This window comes from Pezoporus wallicus, unplaced genomic scaffold (genome assembly GCF_028554395.1).
Source record: "Pezoporus wallicus isolate ANWC-B61680 ecotype Strahan unplaced genomic scaffold, APGP_CSIRO_Pwel_v1 contig_3817, whole genome shotgun sequence".
Classification (NCBI taxonomy): Eukaryota; Metazoa; Chordata; class Aves; order Psittaciformes; family Psittacidae; genus Pezoporus; species Pezoporus wallicus.
The window spans coordinates 9293185-9313375 of NW_026635157.1; the positions used below are offsets into that span (position 1 = coordinate 9293185).

Consider the following 20191-nt stretch of genomic DNA (forward strand, 5'->3'; position numbering starts at 1 on the left):
TAGATCCCTCTCCTTTTGTATCAGGCGTTAAGACTTTACTAAAACCTCAACTTATGATGAAGTGCTGACTCTGCCAGTTCCAATGGTGAGGCAGGTGAGAAGGAGCTGAGAGGGCTGGAGGTAGGTGTGAGGTGCACAAGATGCAGGCTTGTAGACAGGAGACTTAATTAGCTCTCTTTGTGAAATGTTTGCTTACCTGACTTGTGCTGTTAGGACTTGAATTGGCTGGGATTGCCAGAAAGAGCACAAATGCCTTTGAAATTAGAGCTGTCCTGCAATGCATGAACTGGAGCAGACCTCTAGTAGAAACTAGAAAGGCCTAACGAACCCCTCTAGCTTTCTGGGAACACATCTCCCCTCTTCTTTCTTTCATGTACACAATGGATGGGAAATTGAAGAGGAATCCTGGTTTCCAGTTGCTCAGAGCAACTCACGAGCATGTTCTGCCGTGATTATCCAGGGGTCCTGCAGCTAATAGTTAAAGCAGAGCAGTCGGCTCTCCTGTGGGAAACTCAGCAACCCCCTGGCTAGTGCTGTGCTTGTCTCATGCAGTGGCAGGTCTAAATACCCATCTGCTGTTACTAACACAGTTTTACCATATGTGAAGCTGCAATAAGTAGGAACCGTACCAGGAACAAATGCACGTGGCTAGATCAGAGCAGCCCTGAGCTGGGGCAGCACAGGTAGTGCCTGTGCAGCAGCAGTGATCTCAGGGCCCGCTGCCTGCCTCCAGTGCCCTCCCACTGGCCAGGAGTTTGGCAATGCTGCCCTTCACTGAGATTTCCCAAACTCTGGCTTGTTATCCAGCTGTGACCTTTGCTTGCCTTGTGCTGCATTACTACAGCAATGCCACACGTGCATCATTCACAGGTCTGGCAGGCAATGCATTTCTTTGCAGCACAGTGGTGACTTCTCCAGTGGAGCAAGGCAAAGTTGCTGTCTTCTTGTGGCTCTCTTGCCTGTGATGTGTGTGAGACTTTCCGGGCAGGGGGAAGGCATCTCCTGATGCTGACTTACTGCTGCTCGGGGGAATTCCCAGGTTTTCTGCAAGAATTTCATTTAAAGTCCCTGACTTTGCTTGTCCCCATCCTCCTGCTGGGTGACTTCCAGGCTCCAGGCTCATGCCTCTGCTGTGCTTTTGGTGCTGTTTGCTCTGGAGGCCTGTACCCTGGATGGCTACATCGCAGCTGTCTATGAGCACAGTGTGGTGTTGTCAGAGGACACTGAAGTGCCAGTTTCTCCTGAGGAGGCCTTGATCCTGATGGACAAAAATCTGGCAATTTTGGCAGTGGCCATAAAAGAGGCTGCCAGACAGGTAATTATGATTCATTGCAGACATTTATTTATCTTCTTAATGGTCTTTTTTGGGCTTCTGTTTTGGTATCAGGATGCCCCCGTCATTGTGACACCTGAAGACGGAATTTATGGCTGGGTCGTCACAAGAGAAACAATCTACCCTTATCTTGAGGATATCCCAGATGCACAGGTGGGCTGGATTCCCTGTGCTGATCCTGGAAGGTATTGTTCCTGCTTTGTATGGGGAATGGTCCAAGGAGAAAGACGGCTACTGTTAGAGTGGTTGTTGATAGTTTTATATATCTTGGAAGAGCTGCTATGAAATGAATCAAGGTTGGGCATCCTGTAGTTGCCATAAATAACTTTAGACAGCTTCCTTCCTCATTTTTATCTGTCTTTTTTTTCTCAGTATATTTCTTTTTATTTTACTTAGTTTACTCGGAAAGGTTGAGATTTATTTCAAACAAAACCAAAAAACTTACAGAATCTACTTTTCAGTAACGTATTCCATGCGCGTTTTAGAAAATGTTTAAGATACAGGAATATTAGGACTATTTATGAATAAAATAGCGGCTATTATGGCAAACATGTACTGCACGATTTCAAACATATTTTTTAATCATGATTTGGTAGGCTTTTTATCCTGTCATTTTCCTTAATAAATGGCACCATTTTTTGAAGCTTCAGTGTTTGGCAAAAGAGAACAAAATGCACCACAGAAGAAGCAAATCCTATGCTACTTCTGCACAGCAGCCAAATTGAGAGCTGAAGTAGAATGGGTGAGATTAGCCCTGTGTTGGTGTCACATCAGTGCTGTGCTGCACACTAGCAGCAGAAAGGAGACTCGAAGCTGCAAGAAAGCTCCTGTTTGCCTGAGTTAATGTTAGGTGAAGCTGGAGTTTCAACACACTGAGCTTGGAAGCACAAAACCACTGCCTTCTGTTGAATAGCAGAAAATGAGAATCTCTTATTAGATATGACTAACTTAAACCTATAATTCATGTGATCTGGAGTTTCAGTGTTGGTATTTTTATGGATTAACTGATTTTATATTTTATATCCTTTCTTTCTTCCCTGCTGTTAAAGTTTGCTCCCTCACTTGTGCTGGAAAGACTGAGCTGCCTGGAAAGAAATAACTGTGTCTATGTGGTTGTGAATATGGGAGACAAGAAGCTGTGTAATTCCAGTGATGCAAGGTGCCCAAGCGATGGTCACTGTCAGTACAATACCAACGTTGTCTTTGGCTTGAAGGAAAACTGGTGGCTCGTTATCACAAGGTAAGATGATTTTACAATGTTCAGGGGTGCATCATCCTCTAGTGATTAAAGGTATGAAACAAAAGCTCCTTCCCAGGCTTAAATGTATTTGTACATGGAGTCATTATAGAGCAGGTGTCAGGGGGCAGGTAAGGCCACTGCATTAAGATAAGGAAGTGCAAGGTCCTACATCTGGGTCGTAGCAATCCCAGGCACAGCTACAGGTTGGGCAGAGAAGACATTCAGAGCAGCCCTGCAGAGAAAGACTTGGGGGTGTTGGTTGATGAGAAAATGAACATGAGCTGGCAGTGTGTGCTTGCAGCCCAGAAAGCCAACCGTATCCTGGGCTGCATCAAAAGGAGCGTGACCAGGAGGTTGAAGGAGGTGATCCTGCCCCTCTACTCTGCTCTTGTGAGACCTCACCTGGAGTATTGTGTGCAGTTCTGGTGTCCTCAACATAAAAAGGACATGGAACTGTTGGAACAAGTCCAGAGGAGGGCCACGAGGATGATCAGGGGACTGGAGCACCTCCTGTATGAAGATAGGCTGAGAAAGTTGGGGCTGTTCAGCCTGGAGAAGAGAAGGCTGCGTGGAGACCTCATAGCAGCCTTCCGGTATCTGAAGGGGGCCTATAGGGATGCCGGGGAGGGACTCTTCATTAGGGACTGTAGTGACAGGACAAGGGGTAACGGGTTAAAACTTAAACAGGGGAAGTTTAGATTGGATATAAGGAGGAAATTCTTTCCTGTTAGGGTGGTGAGGCACTGGAATGGGTTGCCCAGGGAGGTTGTGAATGCTCCATCCCTGGCAGTGTTCAAGACCAGGTTGGACGAGGCCTTGGGTGACATGGTTTAGTGTGAGGTGTCCCTGCCATGATTCTATGGTTCTGTGTTTTCATTCCTGCTATTCTAAATTTAATAGCAAATAATTAAATTAATTAAATGTCAATGAGCCCCCTATTTTTCCTGTTTTTCAATAGGGAGTGACACATGAGATATTCAAACATTAATGTCCTAAACTCTTGCAAACTAAATACAAATCCTCTTTGCTGGTATAGATCAGAACCACGGATATTTGTGCTTGACTTCTCTTGCAGTGGTATGAAGTGTCCTTTTAGAAATTAAGATATAGCATGTTCACAAACATATTCTCCGTTACTTGAATTTAAATGAATATTGTATTCAATATTAGTCTGATTTAAGTGGTTTGATTTCTTTTCTAAAATATTTGTCTCCATTCCTTCCTTTCTATGAACAGTACAACCTTTTTGTGACAGAGAAACAGTTTAATTACCCTAAGGATCCAGAATTTGTGACTTTCAATACATCTCTTTGGCTACTTAGGCATTTTCACTTGTGCAGACATACTCTAACACGACCCAGCTGTGGTCTTGGCAAGTAGATTTCAGGTTGACACCATTCTGTTGCCAACTGCTTGGGTTAACACTCTTCCACTGCTGTCAGTGGTCCAGTTTCACTCAGCCTGGGCCATGGGAATGGGCATCAATTTTTTTTCAGCAAATTTGCACAACTCCACTTTAGATGTGACAGGTAATGTGATATTGCTCTAATTGATCTTGTTGATGTGGGCAACATTTATATCCATGTATTGAGTCTGCCTGAGCAGAAGTTCCCATCGGCTTTAGGCATGCATATGTATCAACAGGATTAGGACAAAAAAACCTGTACATATAAAAAGGAAATCAAAATGTGATTTATAAGAACTCAGAAATGCTTAAGTTGATTAGAACACCTTTAGTTATTTGTTAAATGAGTTTATACATGTGATTCTTCATCTTCTGTCCCTGGTGTTTATCGGTGTTTTGGTCATGTGAAGGCCCAAACTTTTTTTCTCCACTAGGTGGAAACCTAACTCTGAAATATTCTTGTGAGTCCTGAAAAGCACTTCAGGGCTGGATTTCTTGCCTCAAGTTTTCTTTGCAGGCTCAGTTTTCACTGTATGTTTTTCCTGAGCAGATACAAAGAAGCCCCACACGAGTTGTGTGGGAATGTGCTTGCAGAAGTGAAACTTATTGGTTGTGTTAAACTGTAGCCCTAAACTTTGCTTTCCAAATAAGAGCAGATGTGGGCTGTTCCTTTAGTTCTCAGTCATTGGTGACCCTGTGTGACACAACTCACATCCTTTATGGATAGGTTTTACTCAGGGGTAAAGATCTGTGTATTTTTGTAAAGAGGTTGCATAAAGATGTGACTTCTAGTAATATCTTTTCCTTACTGATTTTTTTTTTTTTCTTTTTACTTGATGGTTTTACCATTCATTTTAATCAGAAATACTGAATTCTAATGCAGCTAAACTCAATAAGGAATGTATAAATTCAGCCACTTAAATCATATACAGTGGCATATAATAACATGCTAATCTTGTCTCTTACAATATATGAAACATCAAAGCTTGGTCTGCTTTTCACTGGTTGGAAAAAGCATTGGGTTAGGATTGTGGTCTGTGAAGCTTAATTTAGTTTCAAAACAGTTGGTAAGCATTAGAATAAAATTTGGCACATGTATAATTAGGGAGGAATGCTTACTTGTCCCATGCACTTCCTTTCAGATTAAAAGCTTTCGGGTGTTCTGTGTTTGCAGGGAGTGGTATTTATGCCCCAGATGGTCTGAAAGCATTTTTTTACAACACAGAAATGGAAAATGGTCACCTTTTGGTGACAGAACTGATCTCATGCCCACGTCTCTCGCCTGACTATCCCACTTCTGTTAACTGGAAACTGTATGCCAGCAGGAACGAACAGCTTCCATCAAACAAGCACTGTTTAAGTGCGGTCATTTACCATAATCTCTTCTCCTTCATGGAACTCCCAGAACCTGAGGGAAATTGTGCTATTTGCCATCAGGATCTCTGTTGCCATCTTAGTTACAAGATGGTAGAGAAGCAGAAAGATGACATTTATGTTCTGGGTGCCTTTGATGGCCTACATATTGTTGAAGGAGAGTATTATTTGCAGGTAAAGGGTTTTTTGTTCTTTTGACAGTGGGGAGGCTGCAATATTCTCTTTGCACACCATTTGCATTTGTCTTATTTTTGATTGAGAGGGGTTAAGAGGAGGCTTTTTTTAGGTCTCCCTGAAACCACTTTTTTTCATGATGCATTTTGACTTCATTAAGGTTGTTGACCCTGCTTTTCTGTCTGTGTTATGAATGATGAAAGCAAAGGCCCTGAGTTGACCCTATGCTATAACACTTCAAGAATGACAGGTCACCCAGCAGTTTTGGCAAGCACAGACCAAGATGGGTACATATGCTTCTCTGTGCTGATTGTAATTCCTAGAACATGTCTTGCGTAAGTTGGTCTTCAGGTTTTGCAGGTTATAGGTTTGGCAGGATCTATTGCTGAGGGGAGACCGTATCGTTCTCTACAAGTACTTGAAAGGAGGTTGTAGTGAGGTGGGGTTTGGTTTCTTCTCCCAAGTAACAAGTGATAGGACAAGAGGAAGTGGCCTCAAGTTGCACCAGGGGAAGTTTAGATTGGGTATTAAAAATTTCTTCACCAAAAGTGTTGTCAGTTACTGGAACAGGCTACCCAGGAAAGAGGTGGAGTCACCATCACTGGAGGTATTTAAAAGATGCATAGATGTGGTGTTTAGGGACATGGTTTAGTGGTGGACTTGGCAGTGCGGGTTAATAGTTATACTCAGTGGTCTTAAAGGGGTTTTCCAACTTAAAGAATTCTATGGTTCTGAGATCCTAAAGAGGTTTCCATATATGTGTACAAAAGGGAGATAAGATTGTAGAGTTCTCCTTGTCTTCATAGGGATGCTCTTGTCACAAGAAAGCTGTTTTCTGCTCTGTGATTTTACTGTTGTGCTGATGTGATTCTCTAACATGTAGTTGTCTAACAAAATTAAGAAACTAACTATGGACATAACATTTGTAATCATATGACTTGTCAGTGTATTGATTCTATTCAATTTTGCTCTTATGCTTTTTTTGAAGTGCTCTATCTTTGTCTTTTCTCTGTAACTTTGAAGTATTCCCATTAGAGTAGGCAAAAAAGTATGCCTTCAGTTTTTTTAGGAGACTCAGGAAGAGCTGAAGTAACTTCCCTAGGTCACAAACTGTTCCACATCTATGACTAAATACATTATGCATTATGCATGAGTGCACACAGAACTTACAAACACTTGTGGATACACAGACACCGCTCTGCTGCAGTGTCCGTGTAAATAACTGGCAAAGTAAGTGCTGGCAAAGAACTGTCTTTTTACAAAGTTTAAAGTGCCCCCCACCTCTTGCTCTAAATAAACGGGTAAATGTATTGGATTATTTGTTCATCATGGCAGATTTTCTTATAATCAAATCCACCTCTTGACTGTTGAAAGCTTAGCAGTATTTTGCCTTTCTGTATCTTCCTCCCCACAGATATGCACACTGCTCAAGTGCAAGAGCACAGATCCAGAAACGTGGGCAGCCGGTGGAGACAGCTCAGACAAAGTTTGAGATGTTCTCCCTCAGCGGCACTTCTGGCACCAACTATGTCTTACCAGAAGTCTTGTGCAGTGGGGTGCAGCTGGCCCCCGGGGAATTCGAAGTAATGGAACACCCTTGTGAGTTGTCTGACTTGTAACACAAATGGTCAAAAAGCCACTATAAAACACAGGAGCAACTTGGTAGTTATCAGTGTTCTGTATTTCAGTAACTGGCTGGAGTTCAAGGCAGCTTTACTTCTGCCTGATTTTCTTGGTTGTATCAATACAGGAGGTTCATTTTGCCGATTCCCTTCTTCCCTGTCCCCTCAAATCCCCTAGAATAAAATATTGCTCAAGACAGAACTAGTTTTTCTCAGACTTTGTAGTAGCTCCAGGTAAGCTATCACATCTCTCACCTAGGTCAACATTTCTGAATGTATTATTTTGTGTTTGCTACACACAAGTGCTGGTTTGCTGAGGTTCCTGTTTATTTCACTTTTCCACAACTACGTGCTAACTGATGGACATCTGATTAAGTCAGATTAGTATATCAAAACCAGTTATGAGTGTAACACTCCTTGGGAGATGGTATGAAAAGGACCCTCCACACACAGAGCAAGGTTCTCCATGATTTCACTGCAGATCCTTTAAGATCTCATCTGCTTGTCTGTGTACCACTAATTAATCATAATAAATCATAATGTCAATTGATGTTAATTAATGTTAATACATACAATTATAATGACATTTTGTTTATCAAGTTGCCTTATCTATCAGTGTAGTCACTGCACATTGATTTGTTGACTTGATTTTGCAGCAAAAATTTATTACTGCCGGACAGTTCTGCATGTTTTTATATAATAGTTTAGGTTGTCGTAGGCTTCACCTTGACACTGGGGACAATAGAAAGTAAATTCCTCTGACTTTACTGGTGTATGGTTCAGGTACTTGAGAGTGGCATGTGGCCCAATAGCACCCAACTTTTTATTCTTTGAAATTTTCGGTGGAGTATTAGAGGTCATTTCCACAGCACCGTCCCACCCCAGCTCTGAGCATCTGAACAGGTGCTTTCCTAAACCAGAGGCTGGCAGAACCTTTGAAGGCTGATGGTTGAACTTTTGTAATTTGCTCTGAAAAATACAACAAGCCTTGAAAACAAAAACCCCTGTTTTTCAAAAAGCAGCTATTCAACCCGTCGCACAGTGTAATGTGTCATCATGCCATGCCCCAGCTTACGGTTGGAGGAGTCTTCTTGGATCTTTCTGGCCATAGTTTCAGGGTGTGGAAAATTTCCTTTCCATGAAACTATCGATAACTGTGTCACCTTTTTCAAGTGGCCAGGTGGGTCCTTGTCAGAAATTCTCAAAGTGAGAAATTTCACAGGTGCACATCTGTCTTGCCATGAAATGTTTGCTCATGATGGTGCGAGGGAGAGTCAAGGCTTTGCAGGCAGGTGTTGGGAAAGGCTGAAGAACAGCTTACACAGGTTGAACTCACTCACGTATGTGTGGGTGCGGGTCCTGCAGACTGTACTTCCTAAGCAAGTGGACTGGATTACTTCATGTGGCACAAATAAGATTGTTATGTGCAATTAATTCAGTTGTCTATTCTGCAGTTTTATTTAGAAATAAAAACATTGTTCACATTTAATTTGACCACTGTCATAGAAAAATGGACTTGCAGGATGCAAGATACAGTGTTTCTGAACAAAGTCAACATTGTAAACACAAGATTTTAGTCTGTAAACGTATTAAATTGTAACTCTCTACAATTCATATAATAGAAGTCGTGGAAAACACTCTGCTTGTTTGGGGAGAAAAAATACTGTAGCATTACATTTGTATCCGCACCCTAGGACATGGTGCCCTCTTACAGCTAAGCAACATAACTATGTGCTCTGGCTAAAAATGAGTAGCTTTTGTTTTCCTCAGCCCTGCTGCGCATGTCCTCACTTATTTGTAATGATTGAATGGTTGAAAGTGTGACCCTTCACACAGACTTCTCCACAGCAAGATTAACCCTTTGAATAAGGAGTTGTCTTCCACACAGACTCTCTTAGCACAAGGGGCAGGACCACAGTCTGAAGACAGACTACCTCTACAGCTAAGCTGATTTAGCATCAAATTGCATCCTATTTCACAAAAGTAAGTCCTCAGATAACCACCATCCTCAGGCAGTTACAGAGGCTGGGGGAAGAATACAGTACAGGGGTGGGGAGAGTGGATTGGGAGGGTGGAGGTGTGAAAAGCAGAGGGAACTCTAGATAAGCATCCTGGTTTTGTCTGGGATAGAGTTAATTTTCTTCCCAGTAGCTGGTGCAGTGCTCTCTTTCAGTTTTAGCCTGAGAACAATGCTGATATCACACTGATGTTTTAGTTGTTGCTAAGTAATGTTTACTCCAACCAAGGACTTTTCAGTCTCTCATGCTCTGCCAGGGAGGAGGGGCATGGGAAGCCGGGAGGAAGCAGAGACAGGACACCTGACCCAAGCTAGCCAAAGGGCTACTCCATACCACAGCATGTCACACCCAGTATATAAACTGGGGGGAGTTACCTGGGAGGGACTGGTCGCTGCTCTGGTCAGGCTACGTATCTGTTGGCATATGGTGAGCAATTATATTGTGTAGCACTTGTGCTTATGTACCCTTCTAGTTTTATATTCTCTCCCTTTGTTATTCTGTTATAATTATTGTTATTAATAATAGTAGCATATTGTACTTCAGTTACTAAACTGTTCTTACCTCAACCTGTGGGTTTTACATTCTTTTGCTTCTCTTCCCCATCCCACCCGGGACAGGGAGGGGGGAATGAGTGAGCGGCTGTATGGTACTTGGTTGCCACCTGGGTTTAAACCAAGACGGTAAGTTTCCTCTTACATTGCCCACAGCCATGTGTAGCCAGGACTGTTGTAGTTTCATTCATTTTTATTTTGTGGGTTCAGTGGGTTGTTTTAGTTAGCATTAGTTCCTTGTTCCTGGGTGAGATCCCAGTTGTGCAGGCAAGAGGTGGTGGTGCCTGCTGGAACAGAGGCAGACAGGGATGCCTCCTTCCCACTGTATGACAGACACACACACACACACACACACACCCCCCCCCACAGTGTAACTTGGACTTTGCAGGGCAGTACACTGGCCCTGCACTTGTTAACTTTTCCTGCTCAGCCCTGCCAGGGTAGTCACCTTTCTGGACTGACTGGTGTCCTCGCTGTTGCTAAATGAGGGAGCATTTACTGCTTCCTCCTTCAGACTTCTGTCTGATTATTGTTAATGTGACTCAATCCATACCTCATTTGGTAAGGAAAACAGGGGTGGGAGGAAAGGTTTTCAAGCTACATTACTTCAATTATCACTGAAATTTCTGTTGTAGCCTTTTAAAGGCTCATATTTAAAGTTACTAAATGAGTATGCTGTGTCTAGTAATGTATGTAGAGAAGTACTTAGAGATGAACATTACCAGATGTGAGTCAATGTTCCTAATGGTTGAAATCCTCAGTCAGTGCTACTCTTGCAGGGAACTGTCTGGTGCTTGCATTCACCCACATGTCTTTCTTTTCTATAATGCTCTGTAGAAAAAGAGCTGTACAATGTGAAGCACTACAATGACAGTTTGCTGTAGCTGAAGGCAGCCTGTTCTGCTTCCCAGTATTCAGGAACCCTTTTCCAAATCAGAACACCGCAACTACTAGAAAGTAAAAAAATTGAAAATATCGTAGGTGAAAAATGCATTTGAACTGAACTGAAGATTAAAAATGAAGGCTTCTCAATACATAGCATGTTTCTGAGGACAAGAAAGGTGAGCAGAGGTGAAGGCATGCCACTGCATCTGATGAGCTAGCCCTGTCTTCTGCTTCGGCCTAGTGGCAGCCAGGCAATGGGTACTTGCCTGCCTGATTTCAGAGGAAAACATTCTCTCCAGATGCATATTTTCTGGTGGAAAGCCGTTGAAGGTGATGTACAGCTAAACAGAAGCAGCTGTGAGAGCAACTGGAATGCGAATGCATGCAAGGGCCAGTTCTGTTGCTGGCTTAAGTGTATTACATCTAAATACAGTGAGATGCTAATGCAGATTTTGGTCTAAAGAAACTCAGGGAAACAAGCTGCACATACTGACATATAGCACAGGAACTGGGGAATATGAAGACATCTTCTTTAGGAATAAAGGATTCTTTAAGACCCTCACTCTTGTGTCTTAAACTTCACAGAAACCTAGCTCCAGGGGTGACACATCCACCTTTCACCTGGATATCAGAATTGAGCCAACATAGATAGCAAAAGTCTATTGCAATCAATGACAGAGAAAAGTGTAACAAAAACAGGACCGTTCTTTCTAGCCAAGTGTTTAATGATTTATTTTTATATTGACAGAATTAGTCATGGCTTAGCCCAGTTTTTCAGTCTCGTTCAGTTGCAACATCCCTACTGTGTACTGTTCCTAGCTTCCCACATGTCACCAGTGACACTTGATTCCAAAGTAATGCTTTGAAAGGCCAGCACTTCCTCCCTCCTTCAAAGTTAAACTTTGTCCCTCTTGCTTTTCTATGCATGCTCTTTTGTACTGTTTGTCCACAACTCAAAGCATTCTAGGAGCTGCGAGGCACCAGCCATGCTCCTGTCCCAGCCTCTCCTGCACGCTGCGGTGTTTGCACTCACAGTCCTACAGGCCCTTGCCTCCGACACCTTCATTGCAGCCGTCTATGAGCATGCCGTCATCCTGCCAACTGCTGTTATTAAGCCTGTTTCTCCTGACGATGCTTTGGCCCTGATGAACAGCAACATGGATGTCTTGGAAGGGGCCATCAAGGAAGCCGCCCAGCAGGTACTAGGTGTATCGTGAGTGCTGTCAAGTAGTGTTTTCTGCCCCTGGTTGTCTGTTGATGGGTGACTTCTTAATGGAGCCTGTTGTGCCAGGGTGCCCACATCATTGTGACTCCTGAAGATGGCATTTACGGCTGGCGCTTCACAAGAGAAACCATCTACCCGTACCTGGAGGATATCCCAGATCCAGCGGTGAACTGGATTCCCTGCACTGACCCCACAAGGTGATTTCTTCTGCATTTATCTATGTGCTTTTAAGCTAGTGTTTTATGGAGTCACGCATGAGCTGCTCCTAGGAAGTGCCTAAGAACTAGCACTTTTGATGTGATAGTAAGTTTCAATTAAAGTTGCATATGAACGTAAGTTACATGATAAAATATATAACATGTCCATGACTGATGAGAGAACCCTATTAATTTATTTTTTTTAATTAGAAACTTTAAAGAGAAATTCAAACAATATAGAGAATTTGGGTTACTGAATGTAGAGGAAATGTCCCTTTTTTTTTTGCACGTTGAAAAGTTTTGATGCCAAAATATTCTGCTTCTCATTTGCTTTTATTTTTTCACACTATTTTGAATAGAACTGATGACTGTAAATTCTTAGCACTATTTTTTATTTGTTTTGTTAGTTTGTTTGGTTTTTTTTACAAATGCCATGTTAAGACAGAAGCACACATACCATTTTTGTGGACAGCCAAGAACTAGTTTCTGAGCAGCTAATAGCAGAGCTGGTGAGGTTAGTGAGGTTAGTAGTCAAAGTCCAAACTTCCAATTGATACTAACCCATAAATTTCCCATGTTATTTTTTCACAATTAAGATAAGATACAGTCTGAATTGCTAGAGTCTCAGCACTGCAGAACATGATCTGTCATTTAAGCATCAAGTTTCAGCAGGGACAAGCTAACTTATAGATGAGCGCTGGACTTCAAATCCATACAGCACGCAATAGTTGCGCAGCCGTGGAACTAGAGCTGTGGTCTGCCTTTTAACCATGGCTTTCTGCACCTGCTCAATGATGATCTACTTAGAGCATGTCATTACATCTGAGGATGTAATTCCTCAGTGGCCCAGGAAGAAGATTCACAGTGGGAAGAAATGCAGGATGTGCAATTTTTCGCTGAGACATAAGTAGCTAAAATATGCAGAGTCTTCAGTGGATGTGGGGTGGCAGCATGTCTAACCAGGTGTTATTCTAGTTATTGGTAGAATCATGTAATGTTTTGGGTTGGAAGGGACCTGAAAGCACATCCAGTTCCAACCCCCCCTGCCATGGGCAGGCACCTTCCACTAGACCAGGTTGCTCAAAGCCCTGTCCAACCTTGAACACTACCAGGGGTGGGACATCCATGACTTCTTTGGGCAATCTGTGCCAGTCTGTTCTTCACACAGCTATTTTTTGTGAAGGTGGTCTGTGTGTCTCTTCACTATTCTAAAGCAGGTTTTTCATTAGCAGCTTATGGGAATGTAATGCCTGCCATTACAGTCTGGCATGTCCTATTCCTTGGTGCTATATATGTATCCTACATGCTGGTCCTCCTGTGTGGCCCATGCACACCTTGCAAAGAGATATGCATTGCCACCTTACAGAGGCATATGACTACTTTCTTTCTGGCCTGTTATGGGCACTTCATTTCACAGCTCAACTCTGCTCCATGTATTGAGGGCCCAGAGTTACTGTCCTCAGATGCCACCTTGCCAGGCACTAAGATATTCTCTTGTGTGACACCAACTTATTCTCTTCCTCTGCTCAGTGATTCCTCTCCTGCTCGTTCCCAGCCCTAGAATTATCTGCTTGCTGCAGTGCATGTTCTGGGTACTGAGGGGTTCTGACAGGCCGCACCAGGGTGGCATGTTCCTCTGGATGCCACTGAGAGAGCTCCAGAACCTACACCTACAGGTGCAGGAAACAACCTGAGGAAGTGCTGCAGCAACCCTAAGTATCTGCCTGACCTGCCATGACTGCTGGATTGGAGGAGCTGCCTATGAGCCCTCAGCACTCCAGTGATGGACACCACTGGTAGCACAGATTTTGTCAGCCTTTTTGTTTTTTTTATTTCTATTCCCTAAAATACATCAGATTTGCTCCTGCTCCAGTGCAGGAACGACTCAGCTGCATGGCCAGGAATAACTCCATCTATGTGGTTGCAAACATTGGGGACAAGAAGCCTTGTAACTCTAGTGATCCCAGCTGCCCCAAGGATGGTCGCTATCAGTACAACACTGATGTCGTCTTTGACCCAGAGGGAAAACTGGTGGCTCGTTACCATAAGGTAAAGTGGCCCTGGAAAATCAGGAGCTGTTTTTCAACTACTTACAAAATGTCTCAATTTAGCAGGAGAATTAAATGCCAGTCATTGTCTGTGGCAGAGTTTTGCTTCTGGTAATAGTAATCTAAAAGAATATCTCCCTTGCTGTGAATTGTTGACTCCAAATTTGCATTTACTGTATGTTTCTCAAAATATACTCAAATGAAAAATGACTGCTCAGGTCTGGTTTAGTGGCATATGGTTTTGGTCAACTTCCTCAGTTCATTAACTCCCTATTACTGGAAAACCTGCTCCTTAAGCAGCTTTAGTTTTCAGTGCCAGGTTTCCACTGGCCTACCCCTTCATGTTCCAGGTTTTAAAAAGTTCATCTGCATCTTGTCTTACATGAGTAGTCTGATTTAAAGAAGAGAGGCCCTTTGCTGTATATTTATTTTTTGATAATGTTTCAGCACAGTTCTAGCACAGAACTATCTGGACAAAACCGTAGACCTAAGCTAGGTGCAAAAAGAGATGATGGCATTAAAACATTGCACCCAATGAAAGTAGCTTCTTTCAGTTCTATGTGCCTACCTGCAAGGTCCATCAGGATAGTTTGGAGGCCGTGTGCCAGATAGCATGCTGACATGGCTAAACTGAAGTCAGTTATTTATTTAATGCCCTTCAGGCACAGTATTTCACCTGATTCTTCAGAGACGGTGCCAAGATATTTCTCTGCGAGCAAGCTGGGTGAAGGGGACACTGATAATGCAAGTCTGATCCCCCATGTGCCACTGAATTAGAAGCTCAGTAAACCTGAACCTCTCTTCTGGCTCAGTGAACGTGTTTATTGTCCAGGCCACCTTGAGATTAAAGGACTGTTTTAGTAAACGTGAATGTGAAGGAAGAAGGAAAATGTTGGAAAGCTGAGAATGTCAAAACTTGCGTTTTTCTTTTGGTTGAGATCATCTGCCTCTTCCCCGTCACCGCAGCCTTTATTTTCTTCTCTGCTCTGCAGTCTTCAGTACTGTCTTATGCTTTCTGCTGGTGCTGTGTGCTCCCAGTCCTTCTTGTCTGGTCACCAATTGTGTCTCTTGGCACCAGATCTCACATGCTCCTCTTCCATTATTCTCTCTCTTCTGTGTGTTTTTTGGTTCACCAGAATTGCAAACTAGCTGGGGAGTGTGGAAAGATTACTTTCATGGGAGTTGCAGGTGGCTGACACCGACAGACCTGCAGTTGCTTTCCTAGCTAGATGCCAGGGCAATGTGTGTCTCCCCATATTCACCTTTTGGGCACTACGGTGATCATGTAACTTTACCCGGACTTCCTACATGTGAAGGCTTAAAACAGAAGCTCTTCTGTTTCAAAAAACTTCTCAGGTCATTTAGGGGATTGCAGTAAGTGTCTTTAACCAATTCCCCCTTTTTTTTTTCCTTCCCCTGCAGTACAATCTCTTTATTCCAGAAACTCAGTTTAATTACCCAAAAGAGCCAGAAGCCATCACCTTTGAGACCCCCTTTGGAAAATTTGGTATTTTCACTTGCTTTGACATCCTCTTCCATGAACCTGCCGTGGTCCTAGTAAGCAAGTGGCAGGTGGACACCGTGCTTTTCCCAACAGCTTGGATGAACGTCCTGCCCTTTCTGACTGCGGTTGAGTTTCACTCTGCCTGGGCTATGGGCATGGGTGTCAACTTCCTAGCTGCCAATACACACCGTACCAGCATATCTATGACAGGTAATTATTTCTCACTTTGTCTGAAAAATCTTTATAACCATAAATCTCTATTCCCTGCGCTGCAAGGTGATTTGCAGAAGAATGTAGAGTATTTATCTGAAGTATTTATCTGAACAGTTTAGTCACCAAATTTTAAACCTGATAAATCCTGTTTAAAATCCTGGTGCTATACAGTGCACAACCAAACTTGTGTATTTTCTTTTCTTTGCCTTAGGTTCTTAGGATTTTCCTTTCTTTCTTTTAATGCCTCTAAACAAGTAGTTAGTTACTGCCCTTTCCACATGAGTAGAAACTGCTGAAACTTTTCCTCTCCACCTCTAAGTCTGTGATTGCATGTCAAATTGCAAATATACTTGTAAACCGCATACATGGCTTCACTTATTATGGCCAAATGAAAGACTTATTTATAGTTGTATTTAACACAGTTAGGTGGAAAAGTGTTAAAAACAAGTTTTCAGACCTATTGAGGTAACACTGCTAAGAAGTCTGCACCTAGGGAAATAAATGCTATTCTTTGCTAAAGCATGAACTGTGTACTGAGTTGCTAGTGGTCAGCTTTGGTGAGACTAAAATTTCTGTACTATTTATAAAATAGTGGATGAAATAACACTAGTGACAATCAAAAGGACAATAAGATTTTTTTTCATTCTTTTTGTACTGACCTTTGTGCTTTCCTCAGGGAGTGGTATTTATGCACCAGACGGAGCCAGAACATACTACTACAATATGAAAACTGAGGATGGTCACCTCCTTGTTGCTGAATTAGATTCACACCCTCGCCTTTCTGCTGACTTCCCACTGGCTGTCAACTGGAGCTCATATGCTTTGAGTGTTGAGAGATTCTCATCGAATGACAATGATTTCGGAGGACTCGTCTTCCATGACTGGTTCACTTTCACGGAGCTCACTAAGCCTGAGGGGAATTGCACTGTTTGCCAGAAAGACCTCTGCTGTCACTTGAGCTACAAGATGGTAGAGAAACGAGAAGATGAAGTTTATGTGCTGGGTGCTTTTGATGGGCTTCATGTTGTTGAAGGACAATACTATTTGCAGGTAATGATTCTTTGGAAGAGGGTTACTTATTTCAGGAATCGTCTTTACAGGGAGAAACCTTCAACTCTGTGGGGGGAAAAGACAATTACTTTCTTGAGTCCTGGTGTCCTATTTGTTAGCAGGAGGAAGTAGTTGATAAAACATCCAAGCATGATTACTTTTATATCCAACAGATGCAGTGGAGAGGTCTCTAAAGCTCTTTTAGGTTCCCAGAGTGCACTCACCAATTATTTAGGTGTGCAATATTTGATAAATTTAGGTCCTCTTTTTTGACTGTCTGCAGCAAGTGTCTGAATCTCCTCTGTAATCTTCATCAAAGAGTTGCTGTTAAAAAATATAAGTTTATCATATCTTTTTATGAGATAATTTGATAATTTAGAGTCACAGAGATGTTAATTTTTTACCATTTCTCAAATTACAGCAATGAAGTTTACTGAAACGGCATATGACATTTACTGGAAATGTCAACTCCTCTTTTAATCAAATATTAGGGAAGACATAGTTTCATCCTGGTTGAGTTTGTTTAAAGCCACGTTAGAAAATCTTCTTTGCCTTCATAATTAAGTTACTGTGCCAGCAGAATATTCTTTTTTTAGTTAATTACTTCTATTTATCCACATGGTCTCTGCATAGCAGCTGGGACAGACGCCAGGATATAGGAGAAAGTCTTAGCCAGCAAACAGCTCATCTAATGCATTTAAGAAGGTACCTTGAATAAATGAATTTCTTAGAAAACTTATTGCAGTGATTGTGGAAGCTGCCAGATAGTCTCTACCAGTACTGAATTTTCTAGAGAAAACAGGAATTTCTACATTTCCTTTTTCCCCTCGGTATTTTTTTCATTTCCTCAAAACATACTGATAGAATTTTAATCTTTTTTTTTCTCTGTTCATTTACATTTTACCCAAAACCATATTGGCTGATGAATAATACTTCTGATGTGTGCAAATGTTTCTTCTGTCTCCCAATATCTGACACAAATAGAAAAGCTCTATCACCTGTCTGCAAAACCAGCTAACATCTTTTGACTCTTCACAGGATTACTAGCTCTATTTCATATTTCTTCGTGATTTCCATAAACTTTTATCAGCTGGATAATTAACTGTAAGGGCAAAGCGAAATCATTGCCATTCTTACTTCCCTCTGTATGCTGCAACTACTAAGACAAAACTGTATCTCCCTGACATATACTGAGCAGTGTTTGGATGAAGAACATCAAATTCAGATTTCTCATGGACTGCCAGGCCATCTAATGAATTTTCATTAGCAACATATACAAATATCAGTAGGAGGACCTGTGTGTACAGTTGCACAATGTACTCATGATGAGGACTTTGTTTCATTTGTCTACAATTTCCATTCACAAAGTCATCTTACAAAGCCATGTAGGAAAGGATCATTCAACAAGAGAACTGGCAATTGGAAGAATTAGTGGAAGTGGCAGGATTAGGCTTCAGGGATGAAACAAGGTGCTCTGGCAGCACTTAAATCAGAAACAGGTTATTTCTGATTACTAAAGCAATGGAGCTCTGGAATAACCCCAATCTGATCAAAGCGTGAAAAAATATGCTGCAACTAAAAAGGAGTTGCTTAAAGATTATGAAAGAGATCCTGTGACAGTCACCTGCCCCAACACACACTGGTTTTAATGACACAAGGCTTTCCTACCGGAGTGTTTCCGTCTTGCTAAATATGTTGTTACATCTTCCTCCCCACAGATATGCACGCTGCTCAAGTGCAAGAGCACAGACCTGAACTCATGTGGGCAGCCGGTAGAGACAGCTCAGACCAAGTTTGAGATGTTCTCCCTCAGCGGCACGTTTGGCACCAACTATGTCTTTCCAGAAGTCCTGTACAGCGGGGTACAGCTGGCCCCCAGGGAGTTCCAGGTAATGGGACACCCTGCAGCTGTGTCATGCTAGGTTCTCTGTGCAGCAGTAGTGGAATAAACTGTCTCAAAGCAGCCAAAGTGAACTTGCTCATAGTGAATCATCAGATCTATTAAATAGCTTTTAATGGAGTCACTAGTTTGTATAACAGATATGGTCTGACGTATCTCTTCCTGTTTTGTCACATTTTTCTGAGCTCTTAGTATGTTCATATCTAACCATGTTCTTCTCTTACCTTTGTCAATCAGGTATTAAGTGATGGGCGCTTGATAAGTAAGACAAGACCAACAAAACCAGTCGTCACTGTGACACTTTTTGGACGGTGGTATGCAAAGGATCATCTGAAGCAAGACCCACAACTGCCAGCCTTCTCATGATATTACAAAAGCTGAAGCTGTATGCTATTAACCCTATGTCCAAATGAGATACAGCATCCTCTACTATAACAATCCCAATTATATTTCTTCTTTCCAGTTGCACAAACTTACCTATGTCCTTTGTTTAGTAATAATGCAGCACTATTATTTTACTGATACCATTTATTAAGAAGTGTCTATTTCTATATCATAAAATTACCAATCTTTTGTAGTGCAAAACAGCAGTTTTTTGTTTCTCTCTCTGTTTAATGGATTTTTTTTTTTCTAGCCCTCAGAAAACCTTTACTGTGGGCCAGAGGATACATTCTTATTAAAAATAGCATTGCATCTTTTATAATTGCAGATTATTATAAGACTAGTAAAAAAAACAATTAAAGATGTGATTTGTGACATGTCTGTACAAAAAACCTTGACAATGCTGACCTATGTAAGTCTGCTCCTACCCCACTTATACATCTTTCTCCTATTTGTATTTCTTTGGTTTTGTTGCATTTATGCCACTGCTGCACATCATGTGGCACATGGCAGCACAGAATACTGCAACATGGAGCCTGAGCAAGGCCTCTAGTCAAAGAGGCAACCCTGAAACAAAGCCTGCCACCACTTCTTGATCAGAACTCAACATGAATTTTCATTTCTTTGAAATCTCTGTTAACCAAAACTTGGAATTGAAACCACAACGTATTCTACTTGACAGTTCTGAACACAGCTTGCCAACACCTGCTGTCTGCACTAGATGCTATTCAGAGCTGGAACTGTTTGTACCCAATGAAGAGGTCACTGAGTGACCTGGTATCATATAGCAGCTCCTCCATCCCATCTTCTCTATTTCTGGACATATAACAACAACATATGTGAAATAAGCCTTGTCCTTTGCTTCTTGATGATAATGTTGGGGGGTGTTGCCCTGCAGATAAATTTGCTGTAGGGATTAGCGGGTTTAGATTTACATTTAAGACCAGGTAATCCTGCTGAGAAGGCACTGTTCACATCTTTGCTTCCCCTTCTCCTCCAGCTATGTTGCTGTTGCTGGACCCTAGTGACCTTCCTTCAGCATATTGCTGTTTAAAGATGTGCATGTTCTGT

At 42.1% G+C, this 20191-nt stretch overlaps 1 protein-coding gene and 1 pseudogene across 2 annotated transcripts; both read left to right on the top strand.

The window, feature by feature from the left end:
- Positions 1 to 438: 438 nt before the first annotated feature.
- Positions 439 to 7831, top strand: LOC130597072 (pantetheinase-like; annotated as a pseudogene).
- A 1519-nt stretch (positions 7832 to 9350) lies between these two features.
- Positions 9351 to 19488, top strand: LOC130598635 (pantetheinase-like). Of its 2 annotated transcripts, XM_057408284.1 has the most exons (8): positions 9356 to 9592; positions 11562 to 11801; positions 11894 to 12024; positions 13881 to 14073; positions 15495 to 15786; positions 16466 to 16839; positions 18558 to 18728; positions 18977 to 19488. In XM_057408284.1, the coding sequence occupies exons 1-8, from the start codon at positions 9377 to 9379 to the stop codon at positions 19103 to 19105; spliced, it is 1746 nt and encodes a 581-aa protein (XP_057264267.1). In that variant the 5' UTR covers positions 9356 to 9376; the 3' UTR covers positions 19106 to 19488. The 2 variants fall into 2 exon arrangements, with proteins under 2 accessions (XP_057264274.1, XP_057264267.1); XM_057408291.1 differs by lacking the exons at positions 18558 to 18728; positions 18977 to 19488 and adding an exon at positions 17878 to 17959 and having other exon boundaries at positions 9351 to 9592.
- The last annotated feature ends 703 nt before the right edge of the window (positions 19489 to 20191 follow it).

Excerpts from the sequence above, each read along its gene's own strand:
- LOC130598635 (XM_057408284.1), top strand. The coding sequence starts at position 9,377 with ATGTTTACTCCAACCAAGGACTTTTCAGTCTCTCATGCTCTGCCAGGG. Across the intron at positions 12,025-13,880 it reads CCCTGCACTGACCCCACAAG|ATTTGCTCCTGCTCCAGTGC; the intron begins GTGATTTCTTCT and ends AAAATACATCAG. Across the intron at positions 16,840-18,557 it reads AAGGACAATACTATTTGCAG|ATATGCACGCTGCTCAAGTG; the intron begins GTAATGATTCTT and ends TCCTCCCCACAG.